Source organism: Corythoichthys intestinalis, chromosome 8 (genome assembly GCF_030265065.1).
Source record: "Corythoichthys intestinalis isolate RoL2023-P3 chromosome 8, ASM3026506v1, whole genome shotgun sequence".
NCBI lineage: Eukaryota > Metazoa > Chordata > Actinopteri > Syngnathiformes > Syngnathidae > Corythoichthys > Corythoichthys intestinalis.
The window spans coordinates 35,911,230-35,936,753 of record NC_080402.1 but is presented as its reverse complement, the minus strand read 5'-3'; the positions used below and the strand labels follow the sequence as shown (position 1 = coordinate 35,936,753).

The window sequence follows — 25,524 nt, the reverse complement described above, 5'->3', positions numbered from 1 at the left end:
GCAAGCTTGCCTACAATACGATAGTTATTGATGTATTTCTGAAATTTGGAAACTGGCCATTAATTATCGGTGGTCAATCGATCGGAGCATCTCTACTTATAGCTACTGCCCCTCAAAGTTTTGGGATCACTCAGACAAAAATAACAAGGTGGTGAAAGTAAAGAAACACTTGAAGTGACCTTTAGGTTTGTTTTATTAATTTAGAGCAATGTAATCGAACATACACCATATTGCCAAAAGTATTTGCTTACCTGCCGTGATTTATGAATTTAAATGACATCCCTTTCGTAATGTATAGGTGCGTATGAGACCAAAAAGCATGTTTGTTTCATATTTGACGTGGTGTTTTATGCTCCCGAATGAAATGGACGGCTTGGATGTGTGTGGAAGCGATTGTTTTATGTATTCAATATTTGAATGCCGCGCCATGAAAATGAGTGACTTTTAGTGCTTCAGTCTCAGGTTGAGGGCGAATGCGAATGTGACATCACCCGGGTCAGCATCTCACAATACAGCATTGCTTTATAGTAAGAGTGTGACAATATCTCGATACAGCGATATATCACGATATTTTGCAACCCGATTTGTTATCGATATGCTCCCACCAAGTATCGATACTTTTAGTTGACATATTGGCCATACAATGGAGTATGAATGCTGTAAACTGCTCAATGTTTGTTGAGCAATTCCTTGGCGGCCCACTAGGGGCGCACATGAGTGGTGGTGAAGGTAAAGTGCGCACAAGTCGTCTAGAGAAGGAGAGACGAAGCTCCAAGTGGGTTGAAAAAAATAAAAACGCTCCGTGAGAACGGTGGAGGAAAAAGTGAGAAAATATTGCTACAAATCACACATGAGGACACACTTTAGATTATACACCAACAAGAAAGGAAGTAAAGTGAACAAGGACTTTGCTGTATTCTAAGAAAAATAAGGTTCACTGGCAGCTGGTGACGTAGGGGACACCGGAGTTGGTGTGCTTCGCTTGCATCACTTGAGGTAAGAAAATTTTGCAATGTAATTGACTTTTTAATTTACATGTATTATTTTGATGATATTTGGTGTTGAATGATATAAAATAAACCAGGACCCTAAACTGGATGAAAAGGAACATCAAACAATTCTACATGAATTTACTGATTTATTTGATATTATTTGAGTAACACTTTCCATAGTTTACTACACAAACTGTTATTACTACCATTTTGATACAATAAGCTATAAAAATGGTTTGAATAGCTTCCAAGATATATAAGGTGATGTGCATGTTAATTAATGTAGCCTACATATTTAAAAAAAAAAAAAAAAAAAAAAAAAAAGGTAATTATTGCATTTTTCATGCATTTTTATTTGCATTTCTATACATTCATATTTTTTTTTAATTTACTCAATACTTCCAACACAAAAAAAAAAAAAAAAAAAAAAAAATCAGGATTTAAACTCAAAAGCTATTAGAAGCTAATATATTTTGTTTTATTTTGTTTTTAAGGTGAGGAAGAATGCGACTGACTGAGTGCGACATCTCAAACGCTGAAGCAGATTGGGGAAGGGCTCAAACCAATGCTTTTGGCAACAAAGGTCATATAAGAAGACCCACCAATTTTATCATTGCCCCACTCCAAGCTCAACTGACAGACACCTACAGCTCTGTTAATTATTTTTTAAAAGATTTAAAACTTTAAAAGAAATTAAGGGTGCCAATCATCATGATCTGAAGAGATATCAGTGGTTGTGGTGTGTTTCCTCTATATGTGCAGGTACACAATTTGCAGTAGATGTACATTTTGCAGCAATGTTGCACAAAAAAGGTCACTGTTCAATAAATGACTTAAACAGTATTTTTTTCTATTTTGAAATATATATTTTTTTTTCGTTTCAACAGTTGTATCGTAGACTATCATGTATCAAATTTCTGACCAGTATATCGATAATTGCTGTATCGTGATATCGTGAGATAATCGTTATCGTGTACCTTGTATCGCGAATCGTATCGTATCGTGAGGTGCCCTGAGGTTCCCACCCCTACTTTATAGCATGCAGATGGACTGTGCATTCAGCTGATTTTGCAGATTAATTTGTTTATTTTTCGCATCGCGCCAGCCAAACGGCTGCAGAAAATTGTCGGCAGACCAAAACTTATAATACATGCCTTTATGGAATCTGGATTGAGCTTTGGTGCACAGTAATTTTCGAAGTGGAACAGTCCATCAGCAAACTATGAAAGACCAGGAGTGCAAAAAATAAATACACAATTAAATCAGTTATTGGATGTATCATTAAAAGGCTTCTATTTCAATATATAATAATCTATTTCAATGTTTCAATATTTATTTATTTCAATTTATGCTTCTTTATTTTTATTTTTATCTATTTCAATTTATTTATAATTATTTCAACATTTATTTCCATTTTATTCATTTATATCAATTTTTATTAGGGGTGTAACGGTACACAAAAATCTCGGTTCGGTACGTACCTCGGTTATGAAGTCACGGTTCGGTTCATTTTCGGTACAGTAAGAAAACAAAATGCAAAATATAAATGTGCTAGTTGTTTATTACACACCATTGTGCTTTCAACAATCGGAACATTAGCCTATTCAAAGCTAGAATTCTGCTCAAAAAGTAGCGGGTATTTAAGATAATCCAACAACAATTTGTCTTTCAGACCCCGCTTATTGGTCAGCTTTCTTTCTGAAAGAAAGAAGAAAAAAGAAGTCCTGTGGTAAAGAGAAAAGCAATCCCAATGACAAAGATTTTAACATGTACTTTACAAATGAAATGCCTCAATGAATCATTTTTTCTTCTTATGAACGGTTTTCAAAAGCTTTATTGATGGATTTCTCAAGTTAAAGCGCCACACAGAAATTTAATTGTGTAAGCAGGACCTGTGTATTATTCTTCTTATATAATTACAGGTGTTTTAGCTCATTTCAATTTATTTTATTTAAATGTGCTATTATTTTTTTTATTATGTGTTTATATTTTACAAATGTGATGTAGTTTTCATTTATATTGTATAGTGATATTGTATAACTTTAGTTCCTATGTGAATATTAGTTCCTACTTGTTTTGTTGTGGTAGGAGGGTTTTGTATTGAACACGGGGCAGTGTTGGTTATTATTATAGCAGAGAAGAGCAGTAAATCAACAAAGGACAAGTCAACTGTGCCCTGATCTACCACTCAAGAGATCTGATGGACTCAAAAAGTGGGTTATGATTGCATATTAGTTTGAAAATCGACCGGATCCACCGTATTTTTACACGAGTGACTTCTGGTGTGCCTGATCCTAGCTACCGGTAGTAGTATTGACGTAGGAGGGTCGCGTCGCCGTCAAATAATAAACTCTGCCGTTCTTTTCGCGTGCTTCGTGTTGAGCCGCTTCTGGGACGCATCTAACACGCGGCCGCACTGCGACTGGTGTGCATTGGCTGATTGACTTTAATGCCCGTGTTTCACTGCGTTCTCGCGGCGGCCACGTTGTGCCGTTGAAGTTTCTGGGTTATACTGTCGTACCGTGTTGGTCCTCATTATAGTAGAGAAGACGGAGTAAATATAATCTACACAAAGAAACTGTAACCCGATCGACTCACAGCCTCGCAAAGTAAGAGTTACATTACGTCAGAAACTCGTTCAGTACGCCTCCGTTCCGAACCGAGCGCCACGTACCGAAACGGTTCAATACAAATACATGTACCGTTACACCCTTAAATTTTATTTATTTTTGTCATTATTTATTTCAACATTTATTTATTTCACTTTTTATTCATTTCATTCTTGCACTCGTTCCCCTTGGACTGCATGAAATAATTTTATCCGTCATGGCTCATCAAACTCGGTGGGTGGCCGTTAACTAGGCGGGGTTTGAGTTGAGCGAGTCAAGCTACATGGCTCCGGAGTCAAGCTCGTGCTCCTTCCTTCCCAAGATGGCAGCGTGGCAGAAATTGCTGATGTTCTGCATAAGCGTTCTCTGGATTTAATAACGGACATGTTAGACTTGGCAGAACATGTTGACGGAGGAAATTCAGACCCTGAGCACATGGCTTACAAAATACAGCGGATTATCGCAAGAGCTCATGTAGAACCTCACCAATCTCTGCCACAATGCCATGACAGTGTGGCAATAACAGACTCGGCGGCGTTAGCACATGTATATAAAAACTAGATGCGAAATGACAGACTCGTCAGCGTTAGTAAACAGCCGCCATCTTAAAGCAGTAGACTTCTCTGGAAGGCTGGAGCGAACCTAATTAACTTTTTATCTAAAATACTCCTAAAGCGGCTAAATCTTGACAAGAATCTATCTTTAAATGATGAAAAATTTAAAACTTTCACATGTCGAAAGTAGACAGAAGGGAAATTACAGAATAAAGGGAGCAATTTTAACAGCTAACGGTTAATTCATAACATTAAATTGATTGAATGTACCGTAATTTTCGTAATTTTGTACATAAAGACGCCGCCCACTAACTTTGACTCGAAAACGACATTTGTTCATAGATAAGCCGCACTTGACTACAAGCCATAGCTGTCCTCACTGTATTATGGGATATTTACACCAAAAGATATTAACCGGTGACACTTTGACAGCGGCATCATACGACTGTCATGAATGAACCACCATGCATCATTGCTTCAAGAAGCTTCATTTGGCTATCACTGCTCTCTTGGGGGAGACATTCAACCTCTACTGCCACCTGCTGTCAACACTGTTGTTGTTAGACATGCCCCCTAGCATGCATTGCAGCATTACAGATGTTAATAACAATCCAAATTAATTGTTCTGTGCTGATTATTTCTTCGGTTACTGTTCCAGTTGTTTCATTAATTGCTAGTTATGGTATTTGATAACAATTCAAAGTTCAAAGTTTGCTTTACTGTCAATTCTACCACATGTGCAAGGACAGACAGAGAATTGAAATTGCGTGACTCTCTAACCTCAGTGGCAGTAAAAATGAAATAAAAGAAATAAATATATATAGAAATAGACAACTGTAAAATCTGACAATATGAAACAACACACAAAATAAAAACAGGTGAATGGAAAAGTAGCAGACTGCAATAGTGCAAATGTATTTGCAATTTATTTGACAGTGGCACCTTAAAGTCCTAAGACAATCATAATTATGACATGACACTGTCATGACCATTAATTAATGCCAATAACAGATGTCATTTAGTGTTATCCTGCTATCTCACTTTTTAATGGATGTAAAAGATCTGAGCTGGACATAAATGGCGTTAATGACATAATTTGCCGAATGACACTTAATGACATCTGTCATAAGCATTTAGTAATGCCCATGATAGTGTAATGTCATAATTATGACTGTCTTATGCTGTCTAATAAAGATTTACCTATTAACCCAAATAAATCAACAAATACGCCCACTGGACTATAAGCTGCAGGATTCAAAATGAAGGAATAAAGTAGCGGCTTATAGTCAGAAAATTACGGTAGTATTAAGCTGCTGATACAGAATGGGGACTTTTTTTTTTTTTTTTTTTTTTACTGTTTTGAACGGTTAACTTGATACTGAAATAGTACTTTTTTTAAGCCTGAGAGGATTTTTGTACATTTTTTGTTACTAATGTACAAAACATTTAAAGCAGTTAATAGCTGGGGTGGTGCATCAATAATCGATTTATAATCGAATCGTAAGCCTCTGAATCGTAATCGAATCGTTAGTGCCCCAAGATTCCCACCTCTACTAACCACTGTCCACCGTGCCGCCTTCATAATGTGAATTTTTAAACAAGAATAACATACAAAAATGCTTGTCTTTATTAAAGTGCATGTTGACACGAAAAAGCATGTTTATTTCATAATACACGCAGTATTTTATGCTCCTGAGTGATATGGACCGATTGGATGTGTGTGGAAGCGATCGCTGTATTTATTTAGTTTTTTTGAATCCCGCGCCATGAAAATGAGTGACTTCCGGCTTCGGTCTTGCATTGAGGAGGAGGGCGCTGTGACGTGTACGGTAGAAGCCGCCCTCTTCACTACACAGCGTACTGTTGTGTATGAAGATGAAGGATTCAGCTGATTTTGCGGATTATTACGTTTATTTTTCGCATCACGCCAGCCAAACGGCTGCAGAAAAATCATTCTGTATGAGGGAGAGGCGTATGCGCCTTTTTGGAGTTTCAAAAGGTTCCCATTCACCGTGGATTTTGGCCAAAACAAGCCCGACTACTGTGGGACCATTGGACTTCCAAGGAAGTGAGTAAACATCTTGTTTAGTATTATGTCAAATATTACTACAGCTATTACAAAGTAAACACTACAAACTTTCTTTAAATAAAGGACTACTTACGGTTGATCATTGATAGGCATGTAAAAAGATCTCCTCGTGCACATTAGCAGCACGTTAGCTGCACAACAACTGCAGCCGCCCCGGGGAACGAACTGTAAATTGCTGTCCGCTGGGCGGTTTGCCGATCCGCAAAGACAATTGACAACCCAGTCGTCATGTCAAATAATCCAGGCTAGTTATGTGTTATTTTCCGCTTCGAAGACTTTGAAACATCACTCGGTTCGGGTTAGCATGTTGGCTAGCTGTCACGCCTTTTGGTTTGTTTACATTCTCCGAAGCCGGGGAAGGGAGATGACATATGTCCGATTTAGGTGTCATAAAATATCGTTCGGGAGGTGCGACAGTAAAGGTGAAGTCGACAGTTTTGACCATTATGGAGTAATTTTGCCATGTCGTCCTGAATAAATGCCTTTTTATTATTTCATATTCCATTTAGCACAAGACTGTTATTTGTCATGACCATGCCATTTATTTAGAAATTGGGGAAAATACTTGGATAAAAAGAATATCCTGTAAAAATATTGAAGTAAAGAGACAGAAACAATGACATTTTGCAGCTCTCTTCGTCGCGTTTTCCTCGTTGTGAATAGTTCCCCCTTGACGGGCTGACTGGTCCTTCTCAAGCCATTTATATAGCTATTGGGGAAAAATACTTGGATAAAAAGAATATCCTGTTAAAATATTGGAGTAGAGAGACTGAAACAATGACATTTTGCGGCTCACTTCGTCGCGTTTTCCTCGTTCTGAATAATTCCCCCTCAATGGGCTGAATAGTAAAACCGATGAGCCCAGTCTACCGCTGACGTCATCCACCTGTTGGGGACGCTAAAGCCCTATAGACCCTACTCACCTACGTCACAAAATGACGTGTCGCTGTATCCGGCCGCCATATTGTCCGTCATTTTTTAGCCCTATTCTCAATGGTTTCAATTAGTCGTGCAATTTATAGAGCAATTCATGGAAGCCCCGGTGTTATCTGACGCTGTAAACTCATTGGATGCGTTGCATAAAAGGCGTTATGTGGAAAAGCTTCAGTTTATCCATTCGCCAGATCCATATTTGATGCCTAAATCGATGTTTTTCGACCCGCTGTCTTCGCCGTCTCTGCCTGACATCTGCTACCCTGATATTTACAACTATCTTGTCCACACAAAATCAGCCTATTCTCACGAAAGTTTGAAAAACTTTAAGAGCTTGGAGGCTTATAAATACTTCGTTGCTGGTTGGGTGAAACAGGTCCTCGTCCACGAAAATTCGGCAGGAATCTATCTTGTGCTCGGGAAGGTGAGTTACGAAATTTTCAATTCAAAATATTTTGTTCTTGCTAACATCCACTGTCAAGTCTAATGTATTTCATAGCGTCTGAGTGTATGTTGTCGGCGATTAGCCTAGCAAAGATCTTAATTGTGGTTGTCAGCCCAAAACCCTCTAAATATATATTAAATTCATCTTACCAGATATAAAATGACTACTACATAATCTGTGGTAATCGTTTGGAGCCCAGTTTTCTCGTCGAATTGCAGCAGCCCATCTCGCTCTCCTCTCCGGGTCTCTTGGAATCCGGTAGAACTTCAAGTCTCTCCGTCTGTCTTCTCTGTTATTGCAACCGACCGCCACACACGCCTTCACCATTTTGATTATTAATGTTAACGAGCAGAAAAACACGCCATAGTAGGAGGAATTTACGTAGCGGTAATGCATCAACATTGACGAGATGACGGACAATATGGCGGGGGGGGGGTGTGGTTGTGACGTCATGTGAGTAGGGTGTATAATGGTAGGCGTGGCTAACCGGCAGATTAAAAGACTAATTTCACGTCATCTGCGCTTTGCTAAATTGTTGTATATAGTCGAATCGTCTCAAAATATGATTCTAATTCACATAATAATGCCATTTAACACTTTTTTTCTCCTGTCGTATGCTCTTTAAATGCTTCATTGAGTGAGTCTCCTCAAATTCACTCAGGCTTTGATGCTCACGCTGCTGAGAACAACCTCTCACTTGACAATGAATGAGTTTGCACAGCACACTTCAGACTGGGTAAGGCAAAATTAAGCCTTTGATCGAGCAACGGCGGCTTCTTTGGCCAGATCAAAGCTACAAATCTGTCAATCATCGTTAAGGTTAAGTAACAAACGCCAGCTGCACTGGTTACAAAGAAAAACAGTTTTCTCTGCTTGGCAGGAGGGAGAGTGAGAGGCTGTGGCGTTGTACGAGCATGAAGCAGAAAAATGTAAATATATTTTTAAAATTAAAAACCCGATCCTTTTCACTCGAGTCCGATCCTCTGGAAATGGCGAGCTCACATGATGGATCGGGGACATCCTAATTTATTTAATGCCGTTCAATCCAGGCTTGCTGTATATAAAAGGGATGTAGGGTCTGCACACTTGCTGTTTTTATGAAGTAAAGCTGTTTTTTTGTAGTAAGTTTTAAGTTAACATGTCAAAAAAACAATTGTACCTTCTACGATGTGACAATTGCGCATGCGCCCATTGCGATGACGATGTTCAAACGATATATTGTGCAGGCCTAAAATGGGATGTCACATATATACGCGAATCACACGGACTGTGAGCGAATACTTTTGACAATATAGTTTGTGGCCGTTTAAGTATTCAGGACTCATTACACGTTTGATGGTGCCAGGACGACAGTTCAAATCTGGCCACTACTTACAATTCAATACACAAAATGGCGACTACCTGACAGTACTAAGAACCCTAGACAATCACGTCCTTAGCGTTATCATTTGTATTGAATCTCACTTATTTTCTGTCAAGTGATCCCAGATAACAATACATTCTTGTATGTCACTATGTAATGTCACTCTAGTACGTAACTTTTTGAGTATTATGCTCACACATGTGTGTTGTTCATGTATATTCATATATTTTAAGTGTCTTGGCATTCTCATTTGAATCCAGCATGACTTGGCTTTATAACTGAATAGCTGTCCTTGATTTATTTTAAGTATGTGTCCATCAAGGGAATCAGGATGGTTATCAATCACCAGTAATCTGGTAAATATTTTCAATTTAAGGTACAAAAATACTGAAAATTAAGTTTTGTGTGCAAACATACTTACAAGAGCTATAACCCCAGAATACACCATTCACAGTTGAGTACCACTTTATCAATGGTACAGACTAACTTCTCATATATAAATGTTTGGATTAGCTTACTCCTTCCATAGATACTAAATTGACTATTACACTTTATGTCTTTTTTTACCTGCTCAGTGTTCAATGTGTGCCTAGATTTGTGTCCGCATCATATTTCACACATAAGCAACAGTTCTGCAGTATGGAGGAACTCACCCAGGCTGACAAGTGTGCGTGCCACCCACAGCACATCAGCAACAAGAGCAGGAAGAATTAGAGCATTGCTCACAAAGTTCCCATACTTCTTCTGGAATGGGTCCATCATTGTCACATACTTGTTCTCTCTCATAGGTTTTGCAAAGAAAAAGCCACCTGGAGTATAAAGGAAAGTGTTAGTGCAAAATAAAGCTTTTAAATTAGTGTAAAGATACAAGACCTTAATGATGAAAAGAAAAAGACAGCAAGGTGTGGGGTTCTGGATAATGTGGACATGAAGAAAACAAGCATTTTCTCAGGAAAAAAAATAATCTGAACAACCACATAGTCAACAACAGTCAAGAACAGAGCAGGGTTTATATTTCATGATTTCTAATAACTTTCGCAAGATGTCGGTCGTTGTGACATTGCCCCAATGTACTGGTCATGTCATCTGTTGCAAATGTGTATATATCTCTGTGATTAGGGGTCTCTTTAGTTCAAGTCACCACTTCGCACCTGTCGCCTCATATTACCATCCTCAACTAATTTCTCCTGATCCTATTTTTAACCTAAGCAACACTTTTATAGGTTGGTTCAGTAAGATAGCCTAGGGCTGTTATAAAGAAGCTGTCAGTGGTAAACAACACGAACAAAGTTGTAAAGATTGTTTTCAGACCACTGTGTGCTTATTTCTAGAAAATTTGCACTGAACTGCTTTTTATCTTATTGCAACATGCTGTAAAATTAAGGCTGAGAGGCCCCTAAAAAAAACACTTTCAGATCAAGTTACAGTTACATAGGGGAGTATAGAGGTTACATAATGTACAGCCGGACACGCTTCTATGAGTATCTAACTTTATTGGCATTTCCTGCTGCTTGCTGGTGTCAATTTCAAACCCTTCACACTTGTTTACAACTATCGTCTTTCATAAGAGTTTACTTTTAACAGTTTACTTTTTGTCTTCAGTGTTTGTGTGATGTCACTCACCTAAGAAGAATGTAACAACGTAAGGCACCGGCATAAGAGCCCACACTGCTCCTAATGTCGGGTTGTATGTTGCTTCAGCTATACCCAGGATAAACCCTCCTCCTACCCATGTGGCTGCAAGGACAGTTTTTAACATGAGTTATTTTGTTTCTTTCCTCAAACAAAGTAAGTGCCACTTTATTACCTGTAAGAGTGAAGACACCCACAAGCAAGTTGATTTTCCGTCCAGCAAGTAGTGTAATCTCTAGTCCATCTCCTTTCCACTTTTTCTCCTCCTTCTTGGAACGCATAGAAGCCCAAATGCCTGTTCCCAGGATCAGCAGGTAGAAGGCTGCCATCACCACCAGACCCGGTACATTCAAAGTCATGGTTAAAAATTGCCTTTCTGTTGAAAAAGGAAAGGCGCATAAATACACAAGAAAAAAAAAACACAAAGTGCAAAAAACATTTGTTTTAACTTGGTTGAAAAAACATTGTGACCATTCTATGCCCATTCTTTATTATGGTCAAGTTACTATCACTTCAAGTGATTTAAAGTATCAGAAAACGTTAATTACTTTTGTTCTTAACATAAATTGACCATCATTTTTAAGGGGACAAAACAAGGAACGGGCTCAGTAAACAAATAAAGCCATACAATGTTTAGCCATGACTCAAATTACAGCAGCCAAAGAATGTATGGATGTTCACTTGAGAGAGAGTATAGGGGGAAAAAAGGAAATGTTTGTCAAGGGAAGGGACTGAAAAATACAAGCCAAGAAGAGTATGTACTGTATGAGTGCGTATATGCATTTGTGTTTATGTAAAGGCATGGAAGGAATGGACGAGATGCTGGGATTGTTGCCAAAGTCAACAAATCCCTGAAAAACTCACTCATATGGCTCGAGGAATCTACAAGTGTGTGTGTGTGTGCGCTTGTACTGTACAGCTATTTTTTCACACCACACATTGCAGAGTTCAAAACTGTACTGAGAAAATAATTTTATGGCTGCAATAAAATCTTGTGTAGGTTTCAATAGAGGCATCGCTAGAAATGCATTGTAAACACTTTTAACACCAGTTATTGCAGTTTAAAACTGAGCTGCAATGAAGACAGCAAAAACTATTAAAGTCGGGCACTAGTCCAAGAGCAGTAAATATACATTACAAGGGGAACGAGAATTCCCTTCAGCAAACTATTATTTAATTGCTTGGAAAACCACACAATCTTTCTTCTTACGAGATTTCCCTACCAGAAGTTTAACGATTATTTGGCGAGCATTACATTTAAATACAGGTAGACTTCCTAAATAGCTCAGTATACAGGAGCTCTGTACCAATGTTCCCTTCTAAGCTGTGCCCATGCGCAATCGCGCGCTGCTTGCACATGCTCAGCGTACAAGAAAATCTATGCAGCTCACAAAATAAAATTCAACAGAAACGTATCATAGCATCACTATCAGCGCCGTAGTAATGTGTCAGCGCGACAGTCCTATTGGAGCGTTGGATACCGCAACACGACAAGTTCAACTGTCGGCGCATTCGATACAGCAGCGTGACGCTCCCATTGCTGCGTTCAATACGCCAACGTGACGCTCCCATTGGTGAAAAGTGAGGTTGACTTCTGTGCTAATTTACTGAAGCAACATTCCGTGCCAATCTTTGCAAGTATTAATTAATATCAAATTTTAGAACTGATATAATCTCGTTAATTGGACCAACAATTTTTTTGTACCATTTTGCAACATAACTCAAGGAACGACAGGTGTCTAGCCAATAATATGATACAATTCACTTTACTTACGCTGTGCTGCCAATCATAGCATATTAACAGTGTTGTGCATATGTGCCTTGCCCAAGATAGCTAGCTAACAACAGTGCGGCAGAGGTAAGACACGCAAATGCTAACCCCTTATCATGGCAAAAGGAACGGGCAGCCATACTACATTCATAAAGCCAAAGTAAAAAAGAAATGTGATTCTTTAAAGATGGAATGGCTGTCGGAGTCCGTGCAAATAGAGGGACAAGCGGTGAAACTGATTTTTTTTTCAGTTCCCCCCCCCTTTTTTTTTAACCTGTCCACTGCAAATTTATAACTTTTTAACTTTTCTTAAATCTAGTCAAATACTTTTCTCCATCATGTTTTGAGTGTTAAAGACTCGTTAACAGATGACTATGTCAGATTAATCCACTACCTTTTAGTAAATATGACTGTTTTTATCAAGCCCATATATCTAGAAGCTGATCATTTTTCACCTAAATCCAGAAAAAATGTTTTCAAATAATGTTTTGAAAAATATTTATTTTTGATTTAATAACCTTTCTGACAAGCAAGCTTTTTTTTAAGTCCTTAAATTTATTTTCACGGAGCTCTTTTACCTATTTCAAGAAATCTGAGTAAAATTTACTTGCCACACCGGCAGATAATTTCACCATTTCTAGTAGATTTACACCGAAAACAAGGGAATTTAGCTTGTTTTAAGGAGATATGTTTTTGCAGCGTTGCTGCTCAGATAGAGAATAGGAATTTTGAGTGTCCTTATTTTCTGAAAAGTTTTAATATGGGAGTTTGATACACTGTACTCCCATTGTGGTTGTTCATTATGTTAACTCAACCATTCTACAACTGGACCCTAACCAGGCCAAAACAGGATTCTTCCTATGGTTAAAGCAAATCTGATGTTGCTCACCGTGGTCCGCAGTGTGCTCAGGGAGCTTATGTGTCTGCTCAGACACATGAAAAGTTAGAGGGAACATTGCTCTGTACATAACATAACCTTCTGATCTGAGGGTATATTATTCTGCATTTTTTTAATGTACCAATACATTTAGAATGTTCCTAAAATATTGTGCAGCCCTAGTATACTTCCACTGAAGATATTTTTAGCACTTGGTCAACCAAAGCTGTATTTAAACAAAGACAACTTGCACTTGTTACAATAATGGTTAATAATTTCCATGTGCTCAGAAAGGTGAGGCAGCTACACACAAACCCTCTGTGCAAATCCTGCCATCATTTACACGCCCTCATGGTAAGTAGGCCCTTACAAAATCTGGTCTAGTGCCCTGTGGACGTAAATCATCATATTGCATGTTTTGAGTCACTTCACTTCTCTGGTGAATCAAGGGATGGAAAATAAAGAATGTTTTTCCTGAAAGATTCACCAATTAATCTCCAAAATATATATTTAAAAGATAATTGGACTCAGGCCATGATTTTGCATTGAGCTATCTTTCAACTGGATGTACTCATTCATACTATTTGATGGTTGTGAAACATGAAAGAAAATAAATAACAATTTTTATTACAGCTCCTTAGTTACTTGTGTGTTATTTGCATATTTACATGAATGTTTTTACAAGATGACCATAGTGAATGTTAATATTGAAAATTATGTTTAAATTAGTGGTCACCCCCCTTTTTTAAAAATGCATTTAGATGTTTTCAGATGGTGAAGCATTTTTGAAAGCCTCGTCCTTGTATGTATGCAAAATATTTCACATCGGAGTGAGGCCTGGATCCCTTCATGGGGATCGGACCTATTTTGAAGTTGGGAGGAGGGGGACTCCCCTTATATGTCTCCCTCCCTTTGCTGTCCCACTCCCTGTCTCACTCCACTCCTAACACACAGTGAAACCTAGCCAGTGATTGTGAATCATCTGTCATTTCTCACAAAGACTGGACATACTTATGTTTCAGTCTTCTTGAAATACAATACAGAAAAGTATTGCCTTAAGTATTTCAAGTGATTCAGTCACATTTCATTTGCCGTCCTGCCGTACCTTCGCATCTTTAGGTGCTGAAAAATTGAAGTCTGGATGTAATCTAACTTGGATAACACCAATATTTTCATCCAAAAGCGTATGAAAATGTCTGAAAAGATGCCAAGTTAATCTTTAACCCATATGTGGTGATGAGAACTCCTAGCCGAGCTACAAAACTGGGATAAAAGAACTGAAATAGAAAGCATGGATATTGGATAATGTCCATTAATCGTGCCCTTTGTCAGTATAATCACCCTCAGCCTGTGAGAATTCTCTCTGCTGTACTTTCATGCATGAAATAGTTCCAATAAATAAGGCTGTGGTTTGATATGGATTTACTTAATGTAAATTATGAAGCGACACAGCCGTAACTGACTTTAACTATTGAAATTGACTTCCAATTGACCTAGAAGGCGTTACAGCGCACTACAATGTTTTGTTATAAAGCCTATTATCTGCCAGGAGACCTTCCATGGTTTACACATAACATTTAGTCCGGTTGAAACTTCGTTTAATAAGCTTATCAGCTGTCACAGGAACCCTGGCTGTCAGAAGAATGAGATATAGGCTTTCACATTCCTCACCCTGCCTCCTTTTTTTAACATCCTGACGAAAAAGCAAAAAAAAAAAAAAAAAAAAAAAAAAAAAATCTTAGGCGAGCTATAAATTACCTGTAAGGCCCAAAGCAACCACAAAATTCCAATAAAAGAGTGTTGTAAACCACATCGCTAGTAAAACAGTAGAACCTCAATCACTCATTGTTGCTTTCGTGAAATTCACAGCTTTCTATTAATGTTGGCCAGTTGCAACAGTTGGGGTAGGGAAAAGTTTTTGTTCTACACATTTGCTTTACTACCATGCATAAAAAAAAGTAACAGTGCTGACTTCGCTGAAACTGTTGTATCATGACAGGAAAACGTATAGTAGTGGAATGAGTTATTCATTAGACCTCACCCATTTAACCAAATACATCAAGTCAATTAACAGTCATGCAATATTTCAGCAGACCAGCTTTTTCTTTGGCTTTTGCTGCCATTTTCTACAGCAAAATATACCCGTAAGGCCAAACAGCATAAAAACCACATTGAAAATTATTGTAAATATATAATCACCCGATCAAGATGATTTTGGAATCAGTTTAGGAAAGTAAAGGATCAAATAGAGTGGTGCATAGAACTGACAATTAGGAATGTCACAATGCGTTTCGGACAAGTTTCACGCACTTGCATAAATCAATTACAATCAAAGTGCAATTTGTAGCTCAATTATTCATTTTAATTGTTTTTTTTTTTCTTGTTAGAATTTCCAAAATAGTTTAGAAATTGGAAAAGCATGCACCTATCTATGTTGATTTCGTACTTTGGCATTCTGTACACTTTTTTGAAAACACACTTTACAGTGAAACTAGACTTAGTCGATGTCATCGATGACGTAAAAACGTTGACAAGCACACAATCCTGTCGATGGTTAACGAAGGGTTAGAAAAAATATACGCGTGGAAAGTTGAGAATGGCGGACACTCGGGATGCAAGCGGGGAAATCGGCACAAAGCCAAAAACGTGCACCAGAGTAGCCAAAGCATGGAATTATTTCAACAAAACAAAAGAGGGTACAGTCGTGTGCAGTCTCTGCAATGCCAAGCTTGTAAGCCATGGCAGCACGTCAGCCGTGAATGAACAACTAAAGCGCAGTCACCCAGTAGTAATTTTGGAAGACTGTAGGAGACAACAAGCTGGTAGATCGTAAGTCCATATAATTAACTAATGATGCCTTATGTGCATTGTATCAACGTGCATCATTAAGTTATTTTCACGTACTTCACTCCAGTGACACGTGACATTTATTTATCTACTGTGCTGCTGCTCCAGAAAGCTCCGAGCAAAATTCATACAGGCTACATTTATTTGAATTTGAATTTTTATTCTTTTTTTTTTTTTTTTTTTTTTTTTTTACAACTTGTTTTTTAATTTTTTAATATTTATTTAATGTATTTGAATTTCTTTACAATTATTTATATATTTTACTACACATGGTTTATTAAATAATTATTATTTAATTAATTTCTATTAATTTGTATGTTTTTTATTGCCAATCGCAAAGTACGTGCGCGCAAAACTAATACTACAATTGGATGTCAAAAAACATTGTCCCGTGACTAACGTGGGCACAATTGGGCCCTAGTCCACAGGTTTGAGACCCTTATCTTATATGAATGTAATAAAAATATTTGAAGAAAAAAACTATTTGGCATGAAAGGGTTGAAGTTGCACCATCAGGCTAACTTCTTCAGTGACGTGCTATTATGAATTCCTTAGCATTGAATGCAAGAACTGCTCCACTGCAATATGATTGGCTGCTGCATCCATGAAGATACTCCCTCCTGGAACCGTTATGATGAATCTAATTAACCCCAAGAGTCAGACATCCTAACCATAATCCAATTGAATGTTTTTGTTTTTACAAATGTGTTTAATAAATATTTGCAGTGTCATAATGGTGTATAACTTCTCCACAATATGCAGCCAAATATGTTGCAGTGACACATGTCCTGTCAAGAACGCCAATGTTCAACGCAACTTTCCATATATTGGTTTGTTTAAGAGAAAAAAAGATGAGCACTAGAAGTACATATAGGATGTGTCAAAATAGTACCCAAGTTATTTTGTGAAGGAAAATGTCAACAAAAAGTCTATATAAAATAGTAATGTGCCTCTTCTTGACACAACCAGTTGGAGTGAAGTACCGTAATTTTCGGACTATAAGCCACGACTTTTTTCCCCTCATTTTGAATCCTTCGGCTAATACTCCAGTACTGCCTATTTGTTGATTTATTTGGGTTAATAGGTAACACTTTGTTTGACTGCGGCGTCAAAAGACTGCCGTAAGACCATCATAATTGTGACATGACACTATCATGGGCATTAATGAATGCATATGACAGATGTCATAAAGTATCATCTGGCAATTATATCACTAACTTCACTTATATCCAGCTCAGATCTTTTACATCTATTCAAACCTAGAAACAATTTGCCGGATGACACAAAATCACATAATAATGCCCATGACAATGTCATGTCATAATTATGATGGTCTTATGATGGTTTTATGGCGCTTCTGTCAAAGTGTTCTCAAACACAACAGCTAGCAATTCATGAAACACCTGGAAGAGTAATTAAGGAAATAATTAGCACAGAACATGCATTTTGATTGTTATTTATATCTGTAGCACTGCAATGCATGCTAGGAGGCATGTCGGACGACAACAGTGTGGCCAAATTAAGCTTCTTGAAGCAATCAAACTTTGCAGCCAATTGGTTCATGGTGGTTCATTTGGTCTTATGACAGTCCTATGATGCCGCTGTCAAATAAAGTGTTACCAGTTAATATCTTTTGGTGTAAATATCCCATTATACAATGAGGACAGTTGTGGCTTATAGTCCAGTGCGGCTTATCTATGAACAAATGCTGTTTTCGTTTAAAATGTTGTGGGTGGCGGCTTATAGTCAGGTGCGCCTTATAGTGTGAAAATTACAGTAGATTTAGCCACTTTGCATAGTAACACATGACGTCAGAATTATTGATGTGAGAATGATTGCTGGGCGGCGGGAGGAGGGATGGGCTACGCGTGGCCCCCCCACCCCCCCGCCTGCCCTCCCTCCCCGGGCTGGCTGGGTGGGGGCCGTGGCCCTGGGTTGGCGCCCGCGCGGTTTCTCCGCCCGTCTGCGTGGCTGTTGCGCGCCCGGTGGGGCTTGCGTGCTGCTGGATGTGGTAGGGCATGCTCGGGTTGGGGGTTCCGGTGCCGGGATTGGCGATGCGGCGGCGTAGGGTTGGTCGCCAACGGGCTTACACTCATAAGAGATTCACACGATTACTGGGTTCTAGATCACAGAACTGATTTGTGTACACTCTACCCCTTTCAATCACTTGGCTTATAGTCTTATAGACACCCCCACCCCCATTCTCCCCTTTCACTGGCCAATAGGCCCCCACATGGTGTAAACCGGAAATACATCTCGCTGACGATAGCACCAGCATATTAATAACTAGTTTAGATGTTCAATGTATTTCTTGTTGTTGTTTGTGTATGTGTTTCTTTTCTTTCTTCTCTTGTATTTCTTTTCTTCTGTCCCCTCAACTCTCAATGTGAAACATTAAAACTGTTCAGAATCCGGGCACTTAGACTTCCATTCTCTGTGTCAAACAGCTGAACAGGACAGGTTTAAAAAAAAAAAAAAAAAAAAATTATTGATGTGCAAAAGCCATCCACTAGGGCCGAGTGAGCAGGGTTCTAGTATAGAAAAAGTGTACGCTGTAGGCTTTGAGTTCTGTATAGATTCTCATACATTAAGGGTATATAATCCCAGAGCAACAGCAATTGGACATACATTATATAATATTGACAGTACATACACTAAATGTTTGACTTCACCTACTGACATTTTGCATCAGGGGGCTTGGTGTAACCTTCGGCAACATTTGGCTGACAGACAGCTGGCATAGCCTGTATTTATTGCCAATCTAACTAGAGTAACTTTAGACATGAGCACACACTCTCTCTCTAAATAAGCCATGTCCTCGGCTACAGGTGCAGAAGTGTGACTTGGCAAAGCCCATCTATTACTATCTATGAATACCTTCCTCCCAAGCCACACATCTCCATTTCCCTGCCTCTCAGTACTTTTCCGCTTGATACTTGTAACTTTTCACACACTAAGCCTGCAATCATGTGGATAAGTTATCATTCACTGCTATTAGCCTTTTGAGACATACTTAATGCAAATAATTATGTTCACTTTCACTTGTAAGAAAAAACTAGTTGTTAAAGCCTCACTGAAATATGACATGTGTTCCTTAAGAACCAACATTTTCTTTTAAGGAACAGAATCAAGGTTGACAAGAGTCTGAGGCAAAATTTATGAAGGAAAACACTACTTTCTCAGTGACATTGAGAGGCTGTTTATGTCTAAGTGGGATATCGTTAAAAATAGTTGTCCAATCCATTTCAACTGGGATGGCTGATAGCAATCACTACCAGCCTCTCCCAGTCGAAATGGATTGGACGTCTATCGCCGTCAATGGTAGCTATTGAGTTAATTAAATTCATGACAATTTTTTGGGGGAGGAAAAAAAAAAAAAACTTTAGTAAAGGTCGAAGAAGTCAGTTTAGAATCAAGACAGCCAGTTTTGTCATCATAGTAAGATATTTAACATTTACTACTTAGATTGAGCGTCTGGATTATTGCCATTTATGAATGCTCAACTACTATGAAAATACACAGCAGAATTCACAGAACATTGACAAGCTGTACACCACGTCGAGGCCCTCTAAAGACTCAATGTGACTTCAACATTATCACTCAAGGCTATTTAGAGCATAGGTATGTGTGCTGCTTCAACTTCATAAGTAACGCAAGGAAATGTAACGCAAACATGCGTGGAGTCGCCATGACGCACATTAGGTGAATTATAGCAACACGAAAAACTATAAACAAGAGAAAATGATACATACCCAACAATGCGTTACACGGAACGTCTCAGGCCTTTGTGATGATGGACTGATGGAAGAGAGATGCTAATTTTACAGGTCACGGAACACGCCGGATGATTGAGTCCGTTCAAAAGGATTGGGAAAAACGTGCACTCAACTGGAATGGTGTTGCAAACTGTTCAGGAAAAAAAAAATTACGACCAATTTAATGTTGAATTAAGTGGTCAGTGAAAATTGTAAAAAAAAAAAATTAAAAAATGCAGCTGGGAGGTGAAGTTCACTACTAAAACGGACTTAATGAAGGAGGTTGGAACTCTCTGGAAGCGACACGCTGGGATTTTTTTTTAAAGCTGTCCGGGGGGGCGTCACCAAGTGGCCAAACTGGAAAAGGGAGGGGGCACGGGACCACCAACACCTGATTGGTGAGTGGCCAGAGACGCCGGTCTACAGCCAATTAGGGACGTGCACAAGGCATAGTGAAGCCCGGCCCACGTGTAACGGCATCCATATGGGGGTGAGGGATGATTTTGCTGCTGGAATGACACTGGCACACATCTAGTTTGTCATGATCGGCTTATTAACCTCCCACTCTGCTCAACACTCTTGCTGTCAGTTCCTTCATCCAAAAATGATTAAAAAATGTGTTTAAAACATCTTTTTGTGAGCTCTAATAATTAAATGTATCCTCTTCTTCTACTAAACCCAGGGTTCTCAATGAGCGGACCGCGGTCTGCGACTGGACCACGGCACACCTCTCTGCGGACCCAGAGCAAATGCCACTTTTCGGAAAAAAACAAAACAAAAAAAAAACCAAACATATTGTAACGTTGACAAAGAGTCGCCTCGCTTAGTTAGGTTGCAATTATTTATTTTGGAAACTTGTGGAATAACACACGACTGGGGTCTGCCGCAGCCAAAGCACAAGCGACCCCCAGAACAACGACAACAGGAAGGCACGTCTCTCGCTTTCCCGCACCTCCCTCACCCTCGTAAGTCACGCAGTGCATTCAGGAACGCATGCAAATATCCCCGCTATATTATAACCCGATTCGTTACAATATATTATTTGTATGAGTCGCCAATCTGTTGCTATGTGCGCTATTTTATCTGTAAATTCTGTTCCCACTTCTTAGCAAGCGAAGTTAATTTCCACTCAAATTTCTTATTTAGACTGCATGTTTTCAAACAGGCCAAATGTCATTTTTATCTTCTATCCCCTCCTCACCTCACATATGATTTTCATGGCGTAAAATCTGACGCAAATGTTTTAACGTAAACGCAGTGCACGTTACCCGTAGGTCTGCTGTACTTCCTCATACCAAGTGAGTCAACCTTCCACTGAGCAAACTTGTTTGTCCTCCCATCAGATAGAGCAGGGGTCCCCAACCTATTCCACTAAGGCACACTGTGGGTGCAGGATTTCATTCTTACCAAACAAGATTACAACACTTTTTCCCCAATCTGGTGTTTTACAAGTGCAATCAGTTGATTGCAGTCAGGTGTGGCTTGTTTTAGCAGAAGCCTCATTGGTTCAACTGTCTCTGCTGGATCGGCTGGAACAAAAACCAGGACCCACAGTGTGCCTTGAGGACTGGGTTGAAAACCCCTGAGATAGAGGACTAGCAGTTGAATGAATTGGAATATAGCTTATAAATTGAAGACGAACCATTATCCAAAATCTGGTCTAAAACGCCACTTTGCCTAGATTTAGTCAGCGTCCAAAAATAGGGCCCTGCGTGTCTTAACCTTCAGCGAACCCCTCGACTGACTTACCGAACCCCTAGGGTTCGATCGAACCCAGTTTAAGAACCACTGTACTAAACCATATAATAAGCAACTTAGCTCAATGTCTCACCTACCTGTTGTGTTTCACAGTGACCGAACAGCCAGCCACCAAGCTCGTCACACCCACAACATATAGGAGAAAACATCTCTTTCAGGCTGCCCACTCTGTTGCCCTCTTTCAGTTTGATTGGTGTGTACTGTGCTAATGTGGGTGCCTCCTTGCTCAAGACTTCCACAAAGCTCTCCTTGTTCCTCTCCGTATGGTTTAGTGCATGAAGTATTGAGTAAATCACATGGGAAGAAACCTTCCGGCAGTGGTATAGGAAAGAGTTCACTGAAGAGGTTCACTCTTGCAGGCAAATCTCTCCAATACACTTGCCCTCCACCCCAAATCTTTTGCCTTTAGCCTCTACAACAAGTCATTATCACTCAATGTAATGTTTCCATTTTCAATATTAAACAATTTGTTATCCAATCAACTAATTATTAAAGCTCAATTATGTCAACTATCTAAACATATTTGTAAGAATTTACAATGTAGGACAATTGTGTGATTCCAACTTTGTGGAAACAGTTTTGCCCCTTTTTAAATCAAAGGTACAAAGCAAGATCACGTATGAGTTTTTTTGAGAAATAACTGTTTATTTTTATTCACATTTATTGTTGTTGTAGTTGTATGTTTAATAGGTCCAACCATCCACACCAACTAACCAACCAAAACATCAAGCCAAGTCAATTAATGCAAATGCTAAATACTAACAGAATTCATTTGCGTCATCTGATCAAGATTTAAACAAAAACTGCGCACAAAAGTGAAAATTAACATAGGCACCGTCCCACTAGAGCTGACCAATGCTCTACTGGAAATTTACAAGTTAACAACTTCCTAGCAGACATTACTTTTAATCTTGACTGTGACCTTGAAAATAACTGTGTTGACTGACACTGAGTAATCCATGGTGTAAAATAATTTGCCCAAATGAAAAACCTATCACTATGTCGACCCATGATCTCACCGGGCAAGATTAAAAGGTAGTTCAAAATAAGTTTAAAATAAATCAGGATAATCAAAAGCTGTTAGTCAAGTAAACATCTGAGGCATTTTCTCATTGTAGTATCAGAGCCGAGACAAATCTTGGGTCAAAGGAGAAATCAAAATCACTACTGCACATCCAGATCATACACATGGAGACATGTAAGAGATGTCAAAGTTAAAGAGGTGCCAAAAATGCTGGACGCCTGGGTCTAGGGGGTGTGAGACAGTGCTTTACTTTTTTGATTATGGCAGGAGAGAAGAGCAAAACTGTGTAGTCTGACTGAAAATGGTGACCCTCTAGTTTCAAAGTCCTTTCAATAAACTACAAGGTGAAGTTGACTATGGCTGAGATTTTAATTAAGAATTTTTGGAGAAAAATAGTGCCACAGGGGAATTTTTACCAGGGATTAAACATTTACAAAAGAAATCTATTCCCCATCCATGGTTTTATCTATAGCAATTGTTTGATGTAGTCTTTGCCAAGAACAATTTTGCATGAATGCTCATGCCAAAGCTCACAGGCTGTTGACGTGTAATCTAATTTAAAATAATGATAATAAATTATTAAAAAAAAAAAAAAAAAAAAAATCACCACACAATTTTTTGTAATTAGTTCCGGTTAATCCCAATTTATCAACACAATTATGCGATTCATCAGTCTTGTACCTCAGGCTAAATAAAGCTTGTAACATATTTGCTTGAAGAAAATCATGGAATTAAGAATTTGCACATAGAAAATAGAAAATGTCATTTCTGGAGAAACTGCAATAGTAGCTTTGCTGTGACGGTTGGTATATCAAAGAATTTTTATTTTAAAAAATATTTATTTTAAAAAATGAAGATGAAAGAAATGTGGTGAGTACTAGTTCCACAATCTCTTCAATGACAATGTATTTCTTTGGCAAAAATAACATCAAGGCAACCATTAAAAAAGTGATATATCGATGACATTCAGTGACATATCTCATGAGTTCTTTACATTCTATGAGTGAACGTTGAACAGCTAGTTTACATTTTCAACTAATGAGAAATAATAATTGAGTGAGACCACTTTTTGCCTATGCTAAGCAAAGAGGGTGCACCTTTAAAAAAAACAAATGTGCATCTAAGGGCGCTTTCACATTATACCAGTAGGACCAGGGTCCGGTTGGAGAGCGATCACGCAGCAACACTTACAAACAAGAAGTTAAAAAACCCATTCACAATGCACCAACCGAACTTTCAGAGTAGCATCACATGGACGAAAGGCGAATTTATCTATTGGACAAATAGAAAATACCTCCCTCCTGGAAGGAGAGGGAGCGTGGAGCGTCACAGCGTGGTGCTGTGATGCTCCACGTAATGTAGGATAACATTTTTACATGATAAATTAAATATAAATTTTTTAATTACTGTCTTTTATTCTGCAATGATAATATAACCGTGCATCTGTATGTGTCAATTTTTTTGTGAAACAGAAGTTTGTATGCACGTAAGTTTGAATTTAAAAAAAAAAAAAAAAAAGGCGCTCCCAATCGCTCTCACTTTTGTGACTTTTTGGACAGTCAAATTCTCACCACTTCCAGGAGAGCAAGACTCACGAAGCGGCCGCCCCGAGAGACTCTGCCTGTCTTGGCGAGTCACTCTCACACGGTACATTCAGCAACAGCATGTAAAACACAATCGTCACACGGTACGTTCAGCAACAGCATGTAGAAGACAATCGCTTCATTAGAACCCGATTCTGTGTATCAAATGCAACTGCTTAGTGCAGCAAAGCTAATCATCTATGATCTTGCCATTGTTGATTTTGAATAGCGTCCGCGCTTTACTTCCGCTTCCAAGGATATCCTGCGTGTACCGTTACAGCTTAGAGCACCACAGCTCCAAATTGTGACGCTGCATATAGAGTAGCAAAAGCGTACCCTGCTCCAGTTGCATTTACAACCAAAGCAGGTTGCGCTTAAAGCGGACCGAGACCCACGGTTTTTGAGCGGACCAGAGTTTGGTTGTTTGGTCCTCACTAGAGTTTGGATGCGCGTTCACAATTACAAAAAGAAGCGGACTATATGAGAAAAAAACTGGTCCGCCCTAAAAGCCAAATTTCCGGGAATTACCAGTTCCGCATCAGAATCACTAACCTTCACATCTTTATTTGCCTGCAGTGACAAACGTCAGCACTTGTCATACAAACCATGAAACATTAGATCGCTCTCTGGCGATCGTCGGCCTGTAACTAGACGTACGGCCTCCTATTAACTCTTCCTACAAGTCTTCAAACTTTAGTTTTCTTGTCATACAAACCACAAAACACTCGAGCGCTTGAAACTGGACACATGGCCCCCTATTAACGCTTATCAGTCTTCAAACTTCAGTCTAAAATCCACTCAGAATATCATCATAAATAACACTTTTTCCATATCACTGGATAATTAAAATACCAGTATTTTAATTGTACATAATCACTGTCTTATATTCACACTTGGGAAAATTAATCATATATTTTTTCAATTAACCTAATATGCGACTCGATATGAGGATGAATGGAAAACCCTGATCAGGACCCTCTCGACTGTGAGGAATTTCTGCTAATCACGCCTAATCACTAAATACATTTTGCTTACTTAGTTTACATAATATCCTTGATAGACTAAGTTCATTTTCCAATGTAAGTGTGCTATATTTACACCAAATACTCCATAATTAAGATTAACATACATATACTGTATATATAATCATCATAACCATCTCTAATATCATATGTACACTGCTGGCCAAAAGTATTGGCACCCCTGCAATTCTATCAGATAATGCTCAATTTCTTCCAGAAAATTACTGCAATTACAAATTCTTTTGGTAGTAATATCTTCATTTATTTTGG

At 38.6% G+C, this 25,524-nt stretch overlaps 1 protein-coding gene across 1 annotated transcript in view; it reads right to left on the bottom strand.

Moving 5' to 3' along the window:
• LOC130920381 (high affinity choline transporter 1-like) overlaps positions 1-20,171 on the bottom strand; it is a 41,042-nt gene extending 20,871 nt beyond the window's left edge. The window contains exons 1-4 of the mRNA XM_057843563.1: positions 19,865-20,171; positions 10,793-10,993; positions 10,609-10,722; positions 9,639-9,794 (exon numbers count right to left, since the gene is read on the bottom strand). Of these exons, the coding sequence (XP_057699546.1) occupies positions 9,639-9,794; positions 10,609-10,722; positions 10,793-10,976 (454 nt within the window). The 5' untranslated portion in view covers positions 10,977-10,993; positions 19,865-20,171. The remainder of the gene's footprint in view (positions 1-9,638; positions 9,795-10,608; positions 10,723-10,792; positions 10,994-19,864) is intronic.
• Between the last annotated feature and the right edge of the window lie 5,353 nt (positions 20,172-25,524).